We start from the raw sequence: 11,249 nt of genomic DNA, 5'->3' as shown, positions 1-11,249 counted from the left end.
TTTTTTTTTTTTTTTTTTTTTTTTTTTTTTTTTTTTGGTGATTTGGGTGCATGAAAATGGCATGTAATTTGCTGGGGAATTGACAAGGGAGGAAAAGGACTTGAACCGAAGTCACACATAAACCTTATCCTTCTTATCAACCAACAACGTTGGATTGAACGTGCAAATTGTCTTTTTTTTTTTGTCATCAATGACAGGACTATGTTACCAGTAAGTTGAGGACTTTACAACTATAATTTATAATCTGGTGAAAAGCTTGTGTGATCTCTTCGGATTCGCAATCTAATAAAATTAGATAAATATTTGTTCTCTACGCTTTATTCAACTAGGTTGCTTCTAATTCATTGGTACGTACTTTCCGTTCCACTAAGCAATTCAACTAGTGAAATTTAAAACCCCATGTTGCTTAGCAGTTCATGCGTTTTGCTAGAAACTACTTTGGTGAAAGTATAGAGTATTCATAGAATTATAATTATGGTGATACCGAGAAATAAATTAATAAGTTACAAACAGTGTAAAAATTCTGCTTATACGCCAGTCAAACTGACTAGACGAGTGGCCAGCCGCTTAAGCACCGCCTTCCTAAACTGATTAATCACTGCCTAGGAGTTAGGCACCTCAGCGATCTCATAATTAAGTGATATATATGAGATTTGATATTTGTGATATATATGAGATTTGATATGAGAACCCGTCGAGATTTGAAGGGGCAATTCAAGGGTTAGATAAGATTCCTTGATGGGACGATGTTGTTTTTCTCCTGTGGGTGGCGATAAGAAAATTGTTTGTGTGTCGACGTCAATGGCGTTCCATCTCTGTAAACATTTTTTCTTGAAAAAATAATTTTTGAAGAAACATATGACATCTAGTAATGGGCCAGTGCTAGTCGTCTTGTGTGCGACTCAAAGTGTTTACTAATCGGTGTTATTTTGAAATGAAAATACGTATAAATATCTTCGCGGATGACGTTTTCAGGGGGAATTTTTTTTTCAACGAAATATAGAAGACAATAATGAACGAAAACATAAAAAAGTTGTAGGACACAGAATTAGAGATCAAACAACCAGTATCTACATAACCTTTTTATCATTTTTTTTGGGAGTCTGCAAATTATTTATCCAACATGTCTCCATAACGAAGTTAATGGAGGAAAGAAAAAAGAGATGAAAATGTCTAACAAAAAAATGCAACCAAGTCTAACTGGCTCGTTTAGCAAGCTACCTCCAGCAGTATTTACAAAACCTACTAAACCACTACTTCCTGTCTACAAACTTCATGGGGGAGATGATCCATTTAAAACCAAACTAAGCTAGGAAACCTTCACTTCAGCAAGCCTGCAAATCCTTATTCAGAGACTGACTAGTACTCTCGTCCTGATCGTAGGAGATTCAACCTCAAAACTGGCATGAAGTTCCAAGCCTCTGTCGCTGCCTTTGACCAATGGCCACTGACTTGCGCTTTGCAAAGGCTGGTAACAGCAGTTCTTGAAACTTCTCTAGAAACATTGCCCACTCTTCCTCATTCATATCGGCTAGCTTGACGAAGCTGACACTCGTGGGAAGCTGCTCATTTGCGCTGCGGTGGCCAGAGGATGAACTCTCTTGTTTCGGTCCTGAAAAACTAGGGTACTTCAGGTTCTTCTCACCTAGACTTGTATTCTTAAGAGACATAGATAGCTTTGAAACGGTTTCTTTGTTAATGATAGGAAGAAGATCAGGAGAAATCTTCTCCTCTTCCCCACTGCTTTCTTCTTCCTCCTCAATACTTTCCTCAAGTTTTGAGAGTGGTGTGCGGCCATTTGCTCCAAATGGTACATGAAATGGATTTCTGCTCGTGAAATCTGAGAAGGGCATTTTTGGATTATAATCATATCCAGTGTCTTCATAATCTATCTCAAATTGAAACTCATCCTCATCCACTTCAACACCAGGTGATGGCAGTTCCTTCTCCGCAACCAGCCTTCTAGCCTCAATGCAAACAACTTCTAGTTCACTTGGTTCCTCTTCATCACTACGGAATTCTCGAGTCATCATCTCACCAATCTCAGCAAGGCATAATCCATAAGTAGCAGCTTCCTTGAGGAAAATGGTACAAAGGACCAAGACTCTAAGACAGGCTTCGCGAATCATAGGTAGCTCACTTCGCAGCATCTCAGAGTCCCGTATAGGGTCAAGCTTATCTATATACTCGAGCTCATCATCAGAGAACGGAATAGAAGCTTGTGGCCAATGAATCCACTCAAAATATGGATCCTCCAAGCTTTCTGGTAAGCAGAGACCATGGTCAATAGGAATGAGTTCCACCTGACCAAACCTCCCAACACCATCAAGTTTCCTAACTAAAAGATTTCCTGCATGCCTATCTGTGTTAAAAATCCTAACATCTAATATCCCAATCCGATGCACAGTAGCAACTGGGAAACTTGAGGTTCCATGGTCACTGGCATCAAAATCATGTGGGATGAACTGTTGAAAAGATGCAATCTTGCTAACAAATTGCCTCTTGTTATTAGGCTTGTTCATGTTCACGCCATCATTTACATTAAATATTGAATGAGTGATTTTCACCAAAGCAGTGGGTGGCACATTAGCAAAGTGATCATAGTCAAGAAGATACGCAGCAACCTCTCTGAAACCTGTTTCACCAACCCTCACTGAACGTTTCAAGCCAGGTTGGCCCAGACCTTTGCCCACAAATCCTTTCGGATTGTTTGGTGCAAAGGGTTCTTCATCAGTTGGCTTTACAATGGCAACACTCTCACCCCTATTGTTTCTAAAATAATATGCCCCTCCAAGCCCACCATGGACAGGAAGAGGTTCAACACCTGCCTTCATGGCCTTAACAATTTCCTTGACAAGTTGTTTTGTCTTTGCAAAGCTACTAGACTTCCCCAAAATCTCAATAGGACCACTCCAATCTCGCTGTTGGTTATCCCTCCCAGTGGGTGAAAGACAGGGAGTTGATGAACTTCTATGCATAGTGTTCCGAGTCAGAAGAAGAGGAGAATCATTCCTAATGGCACTAAGGTCATTCTTCAAAACCATATCTCCAAAAGTCAAAGAACTTTCCTCAATTGGGAAATGGAGGGCAAGCTGCAACCTCCTTTTCACAGTATGTGCATTGTCACTGCGATCCAACTCCATCCCCAGAACACAACCAGTCTCAGTTTGCACAAAAACTCGTCTTCTTCCTGTAGCTTTCCCTTCCATCCTCTTGAACTCCCCACCAAGTGGGGTTTTGAAGGGTGCCACAGCCATCTGGGTCTGCACAGGGCTGTCCAGGTTAGGAGACATTATACAACAAGAAAGGCAGTTGGATCTCACAATCGGCAACAGAGATGGCGACAGCAGAGAGCCTCCCCCGCACTCTCAATTGGACGCCGAACTCAGAAGCCGATTGTGAGCTAGCTACAAAATCACTCAATCCAGAAACAATCATCAAAGAGACACACAGATCTGAACCAAAATCAGTGATGCACGGAAGCAGTTGATGTCACACAGCACAGAAAATCAGAACAGAGAAAGTGATAGTATCCCGTTTACTACATTGAAGGAGCCATCTGGAAGTTTATTCGAGCTACAATCTGTAAAGAGCAAAGAAATTGAGTCATATTTCCAAACAGAACTATAAAACTATAATCGTATCAGATATAACAGATCAACAGCATCAGAAATCTAATAGGAACTGATAAAGGTAGACAACAGCTTGTGTATTCTCAGATCGAAACCTGAAGTTTGACAACCACTAAACAGCAAAAAAGCACAACATAATGCAATCCTCCAAGACTATATTTAATGCTCCTCTTCATTTCCTTAACACTACGGAATAATCGAAAGGTATACAAAAATTCCACAATATTAGATAATAAAGTATCATTACTGCTACCTCTATGGCTCTATCTACAATCAATGCAGACATTACAGAAAGTATTTAAGGAGTATCTACCAAAACTCTTTTTAGATTCCTTTTTTCACTGAAAAAACAAACGAAAAAGCAATAATCCCAATCAATTGTTCAAAGTTTTAGAAAATCAATATCTTCAGAATTCCAGCTCTCAAAGCGGATCAACCGACATTGAATAACTAATCAAAAAATCAACAGTAGGCAAAGAGAGAGCAAATTAAAACACGAAATGAAGCGGAAAACTCACCAGACTGTCAGATCTGAGAGGCGGCGGCAAGGCAAAAGACTTCGCTGCTTCGCTCCTTCTCCGGCCTCCGATAACTCAGAATCGGAAGGCTCAACGACTAGCACTGGATCAATCAGAGCGAATATACGTATACAGGTAAGCCGTACAAGCCAACAAAACCCTCGTTCTCCTTCCCTGTGTGCCTTGCGCTGTGGATTTCTCTCTCTCTAAAAGCTTTTCCTCCCTGTTTCTCTCTCTATATATGTCTATATATCCGTATAATATGTGTGTATCTATATATTCATGTGTTGTAGTGGATTTATATTCTCTCGGTCTACAGCTCTCATTTTCTCCCTAAATATACTGTGGAGGAAACGCCGTGCCTGGACCGTGGTTAGCTAAAAATGCTAACTTAACCATGGTTAATCGGAGTTTACAGTGGCTTCCTGGAAAAGTCTAGAACACGAGCTCTCAGCCGTTGGATCAGAAATGGGGGACGAGATCTCGGGCGCAGAGGAGTGAGGGTGACGTGGAGATAAGGGACTGGAGCGTGACGCGGCTGGGCCCCAGCTTTTAAAATAAACGTATCGACAACAAATTATGGCGAGGTATGGAATTCCCAGAAATCGCCTTTGCTGAATTTTGTTATTCTCCGTACAGATTTCTGAATATATTATTTTTTTTATAGGGATAAGGATATAATACATTAATACTTGATCCTAGAGACTAGAGTCATATAACAATGTGAAAATATATTATATAATTTGGCAAATACAATGATAAAATTATTTTATTCAAAATATCTCTATTTAAAAAAATCTAAATATATCCTATAGGTGAAAAGGCTAATACATATATATATATATATATATAGAGGAGGCATCTGGTGCGGCCGTGTGGCCTGATGTCAACCACTAGATGATTTAATCCAACGCTCCATATTTGTCAAAATAAAATCGCGCTGTGTTGAAGAATAACGTGAAGGAGGGGTAGATTGGACAATTTACATTATTCAAACCGCATTGTCTAACCCCACTCCGTTATTTCGATTCACAATCCCAACGCACTGAACACACAACACAACGCNCGGACGTCGTAGAAGGACAACGGACGACGTTAGAAGACTCCATCACAAACAACGACCGCTGGTTTGGAAGAAAACGTACAAGACAATTTCAGCAGACAAGGAACAATGACGAAAACCAACGGTATACTCTCACAGTGTAACCACATCATTTTAGTTCAAAAATAGTGCAAAAAATCACAAATTATTGTTGCATTTAGGACTAGGGCACCATGTAATGTGTTGTTTGTGCATTATCGAGATAAATCTTGTTCATATTTGAGATTATACTAGTGCATTGCGCAATAATATGTGTATTTGGTGTATCGTGGTGGAGGGAGATGGAATGGTGTGTTAGAGCATTGCACTAGTGCTTTTCAAAACGTTGACTGGTGTATATTTTTATATATTTGACTAAGTGCATTCTGCGTGGCTAAGTGGATTTAGGCATTGGTGAGAATGGTGTGTTTTAGTATGTCTACTGGTGCATTATATACGATTAGTAGTGTGTTTTTACTTATATTGGTGCTTTCCATGTGATTTACTGTCGTTCAATATGCAAGGCAGGTAATGGTGTGTCCTAATCTGTCCAGTTGTGCATTTTAGTATGTATAATAGTGTGATTTTTTTATAGATGTTGATTAGTTTTACAAGGGTAGTCACATTTTATGTGTGCTGGGTAGATGGTGTGTTTTAATCTGAGTACTGGTGTAATAGATTCACTTAATTGGTGTTTTTTTGTTACTGGTGTATATTTTCTACATTTGACTAAGTGCATTCTGCGTGACTAAGTGGATTTAGGCATTGGTGATAATGGTGTGTTTTAGTATGTCTACTGATGATAACGGTGTGTTTTATTATGTCTACTAGTGAATGATTTGATTACTAATTTAGATTAAAAAATATCATGTAGGCAACAAAAGAAAAGCAACTGAACAGAGGGAGACATCCAGAGCAAAGGAACCCAGAACAAACTCTGCACCCGAGCAAGCAGAAGAACAAACTCAGCAGCCTGCCGAGGAGCATGCTGACCAACAACAAGCAAAGCCAATTCAAAGCCGAGAACCAAATGATAATACGGAGCAAGAGAGTGAGGGTGAGAGTGAGGATGAGAGTGAGGAGGATGGCTCAGGACAAAGCAACGATGATGAGCTTCATATAAGGTCCCTATCAACAAGAATAACCAAGAATGTAGTCCTGCTTAACCCTGCGCAACAACGGTGTGTGAGGGAGATGGGAATAGGCAACCTACTAGACCTTAACATCACCAACATACCACGCAGATTAGGGTTGTGGTTAGTGGAAAACTTTGATCCAAGGAGCTGCACCTTACAACTCCAGAATGGACAGTCAATCCATATCACTGCAGCTGATGTTGCTGCAACTCTTGGGCTTCCTATGGGACAGATTGAAATAACAAAGCGGGCAGCAAGGGCAGTTCCAGAGATCCTGCGGGAATGGAGGGCAATTTTTGAGAAGACAACAGCATGTATTACACCAGGTGCTATGATCACAAGGATGTTAGAAACTGATGCTAGTGATCCTTGGTTCAAGAGACACTTTGCCCTGCTGGTGATCACTGTGTTAATAGACCCGATGGTAAATGGTTATGTCAACCAAAACTACATTGACCATCTTCATGATGTGGACAACATCCCAAACCTCAACTGGTGTCAAATAGTGATCAATTCACTGGTTACTAGCAAGATTTCCTGGGAGAGAAGCGCAGACAAGATCTTTGGAGGGCCAATTCTATTCTTGACGGTAAACCCACTCCCATCACCTCCAAATCCATTAAAACATCACACACAATCCGACTAATAATACTGTGAAACACAATATGCAGGTATTCTATGCTGACCGGGTGGTGCTTTACAGACGTACTGTGCCAAGAAGCTACCCAGCCTTCCGATCTTGGACATTCAAGCTGCTGTCAATGAGAGAGCAAGCTGAAATAAAATCTGGTGGCTTCGGGTTTGGGCACATTGATAGTGCTTTGGATCTAGGAAATGCCCCACCTGAAGAAGCAGGTCCATCGATTCCACAGGCTGATGTCCCACCCCAACCAGAGCCGCGGGAACAGAACCCAGACTACCAGAAGGATTAGAGGTAAACACGAGTGCATATCTTGATATTTATTAGTGTGTTTTATCACATAGAATAGTGTATTTTGTGCATATAAGCAGAGTATTGTGTGTTTGCGTATCATGGGTGGGGAGTGGTTAATTGTTTAGTCGTGTATTTTATAACGTTGAATGGTGTGTTTTAATAAAAATATTGGTTCATTACTAACCAGCAGCTATTCTATATACAGGATTTTGTTGACGAAATCACCAGCACCACAAGGACCATTGCAACAGCGCTGCTAAGAATATCAACTCTTGTTGAGACCGCACCTTCTGCAATCCTTGAGAATGAAAGATTCAAGAAAATGTTTGAATCAGCAAGGCAGCTGCTTGGATTTAAAGCTCAGGAAGAACAGGACCTGACATTCTCTCAGGAGGAGGACGCATACTGGGGTAACCCAGATGTCCTAAATTCAGTTGATGAAATTGTGCGTGCAGTCCAGAAAAGGACTTATCTGAATGATATCCCATCATTTAGTCTTGGACTGACGCAGGAAGAGCAAAACCATGGTTGGGATGACGTCAATGCTGTAGCTAGAGAATATGGTGATGGTGAGCAGAAACAAGAAGGAGATGCTGTTGAAGTGAATGTTGATGGAGGTGAAGCAGAAGTAGGTGAAGATATACCTCGGGCAGCTGAAAGACCTCAGGAAATAAGAACTGAAATTCCAGCCCCAAGTGATGAGGTAAAACCACTATGTTTCATTACACAAATACAAAAAACAATGGAAAAAAAAACTTATAAATGAATATAGCAGGTAACCCCAGATCAAGCCCCGCCAGGAAGTTCATCAGAACCACCCCCAGAAATCCAAGCAAAGGACAAGGGAAAACGACCAGTGCTGGAATACTCCCCACTTTGGCCCCATCCTGAAGAAATAATTTCATTTGATCATTAATAACGCTTCGTATCTGTGACAAACGATCAATATTACCATCAGCCAACCCCACACAAGCATAAATATCAAACCACATAAGATTAGTAAGCAGCCTAACGTTCTCCACTTTCGCAGATTGATCAACAACTATACCATCAATATCAAATATTGGGTGCAAACATGCACCCTTTGTCCACCGATGCACCAAATACCTAGAAGGAATACTCTCAAGACCACGATCTTTAAAAACAAAAAAGATATGCTTACACAACAAACCCATCCTCTCAAACATCTTGCAAGAACACCTTGCACAATTATCATCCAAAACTAAATTGACAACCCATGCTCGATGGTTACCATCTTTTATCATGTAAGACACGCTGCCATCAGAATCACTCAAAGATACCACTTGACAAGAAAAACAAGCTGCACAAATCTCCTCTTGAACATCATAAAACACAGAAATTGTGTAAACACCCATGGCATGTCGCTCCAACGCCAATGGTGTCTTCAACACGGGAAAACAAGCTTCACAATCAGCATTTAGTTTTGCTTGGGCATGCCGCTGTGCACCAATAGCACTATCATAATGCACCAAAAATTCAACCAAGCTAGAATGTCCATTAGAGAAGCTACCAAAGAAACTGTTTTGAGACTCCGATCTAGATGTGGTCCTAACCAAACCCACCATAAACTCATCATGAAAGTATGGAGATGCCCAAAATGTACGGGACTCAAACAAGTAACGAAACCAACCATTATCACCCAACCCATATTCCTCCATAATCTGATTCCATCGCAACTCAAAGGCCTCGGGATCAATTGAATTATCCCAAACAATGCAATTCAACTTCCTCCTAAACACCTCGTCTTTAGATAAAATCGGTCCAACCTTCTCTCCCACCTTACACATTATATGCCACATACAAAATCTGTGTTTTGACGCACCAAACACTTGAGCAACGGCAACCTTCACAGCTGGATCTTGATCTGTAACAACGCAAATAGGATCATGACCCATAATTTTCTTAAAACTCTCCAAAAGCCACACGTATGAGTCTATGTCTTCCTTCGTAAGTAGCCCAGCACCAAAGGTGATGCATCTCTTATGATTATCAATGCCAGTAAATGGGACAAGAACCATATTATACCTACATAAGGAAAAACACAAGAAAAACAGTTAACACAATAACACGTCTCAGAACACACCATATAGCAGTGAATAATACACCACTATTCTATACAAAATGCACAAACAAAAAACAGATTCCTAACCTGTTAGTACGATATGTAGCATCAAACGAAACAACATCACCAAACAAAGAAAAGTTCTTCCTTGATACTGTGTCCGCCAAGAACACCCTTGAGAGCTGGTCAGCCTCATCAACATCATATTCAAACCCAAATGCTTCGCACAATTCACGCCTTTTAAATAGCGTATCTATGAACAATTGAGCATCACCATTCAAAATGTACGCCATTAAATCACGTTTGAAATTTTGAAAGTCCACACTTGTAGCCCCCACATTAGAATAATCACCAACAATCTCCTTAAATAACCTATACGACCGAGTAGGGCCAATGTTTGCCCGAACACAACTTGCAACAAAAATTTGATGGCCAACATCAAGATTGCGATTGACCTTTAAAAACTGCTTAGCAATAGATGAACACATCGAATGGGTATGCCGTTCCTCAAAAAAAATGCACAGAATAACAACCTTTAGGTATGAATTTAAAAACCACCTTAGCCTTACACCCAACCCTACTGGACACCCTACGCCTCTTCGCATCACTACGATGTCTATGCTTGAACCCCTCACGACTACATACAACATGCTTCAACACAATACCACCATCTCTACCCTTTCGAGTTGTGCTCTGCCTACAGTCAAAACCAACAGAACCAGCATATTGTTTATAAAAACCAAAAGCACTATCCAAAGAATCAAACTGTTGCCCAACATGAGGCTTCAAACTGTTGGCACAAATTGGACGCCAATACTTAGTCATACCAGGTGATATTTCCATATCACAAGCACTGACTTCTACACCAGTGTCTGTGGAATAACTTTCATCACAACCACCACTAGTAGAATCCATATTCACACCTACAGCATTGTCAAATAAAAATGCACCAACATACATATTAAAACACACCATGAAACGTACTAATATGCACCAGTTCTCAGACTACATCACAAAACTAACCATTCAATAATATCAACTAAAATATATCACAACAGTTCACTACAAAATACACCATACCCCATGCAAAAACACACCACACCGTCACCACACATACCAATATGCACCATTCAATAATATCAACTAAAATATATCACAACAGTTCACTACAAAATACACCATACCCCATGCAAAAACACACCACACCGTCACCACACATACCAATATGCACCATTCAATAATATCAACTAAAAAAACCACCACAGTTCACTACTAAATACCCCATACCACATACAAAACACACCAAAGGCCGTCACCACTCACAAACAACATAAAGACCATCATCATCAAACACACCGTCGCCGGAAAACCGCAATTACAACAAAAACAGCAAGTATTCCAAAACACAATCAACATATAATATCAAATTCAAACTATCTAAATCAAGATTATTTAAAATTAACACTGGAACAGGAATATATATATACCAGTCTCCATAGTTCCACACCGCGCCTAGCTCAAAATTCTCCGGCGCGATCTTCTCCCAGCTGTGATCTCCTCGCAATTGCGATCAGTAATCTCGTAGAGATCTTCTCGCCGGTGAGAATTGCCAAAACAATAGAATTATCGATTATATACATGCACATAACACAACTTAAAATTACCATAAAGTCCTTACTTACCTTAGCGCTAATAAAACTTCCTAATCCTAATATATCACAACCACCGTCGGATCATCACAATCCAATGACGCTAGCTCGGCCACACAGCCACACCTATTAGCAAGGCCACATTGGATTAATATTCTATATATATATATATATATATATATATATATATATATATATATATATATATATATATAT

General features: G+C 40.1%; 2 protein-coding genes across 2 annotated transcripts in view; both read right to left on the bottom strand.

The window, feature by feature from the left end:
• Positions 1–1,048: 1,048 nt before the first annotated feature.
• Positions 1,049–4,415, bottom strand: LOC116025003 (phosphatidylinositol 4-kinase gamma 7-like). The gene is made up of 2 exons (XM_031266050.1): positions 4,151–4,415; positions 1,049–3,583 (listed from the first exon to the last, which is right to left on the bottom strand). The coding sequence occupies exon 2, from the start codon at positions 3,291–3,293 to the stop codon at positions 1,395–1,397; it is 1,899 nt and encodes a 632-aa protein (XP_031121910.1). The 5' UTR covers positions 3,294–3,583; positions 4,151–4,415; the 3' UTR covers positions 1,049–1,394.
• Positions 4,416–8,087: 3,672 nt separating this feature from the next.
• The window catches only part of LOC116024286 (protein FAR1-RELATED SEQUENCE 5-like), a 4,045-nt gene continuing 883 nt past the window's right edge, over positions 8,088–11,249 (bottom strand). The window contains exons 3-6 of the mRNA XM_031265177.1: positions 9,943–10,307; positions 9,472–9,848; positions 8,254–9,347; positions 8,088–8,188 (exon numbers count right to left, since the gene is read on the bottom strand). Of these exons, the coding sequence (XP_031121037.1) occupies positions 8,088–8,188; positions 8,254–9,347; positions 9,472–9,848; positions 9,943–10,307 (1,937 nt within the window). The remainder of the gene's footprint in view (positions 8,189–8,253; positions 9,348–9,471; positions 9,849–9,942; positions 10,308–11,249) is intronic.

The sequence above is a fragment of the Ipomoea triloba genome, chromosome 7 (genome assembly GCF_003576645.1).
Source record: "Ipomoea triloba cultivar NCNSP0323 chromosome 7, ASM357664v1".
NCBI classification, from domain to species: domain Eukaryota; kingdom Viridiplantae; phylum Streptophyta; class Magnoliopsida; order Solanales; family Convolvulaceae; genus Ipomoea; species Ipomoea triloba.
The sequence above is the reverse complement of the archived record's forward strand: the minus strand, read 5'-3'. Positions and strand labels throughout refer to the sequence as shown.

Coding starts and splice junctions, on each gene's coding strand:
- LOC116025003 (XM_031266050.1), bottom strand. CDS start 3,293: ATGTCTCCTAACCTGGACAGCCCTGTGCAGACCCAGATGGCTGTGGCA.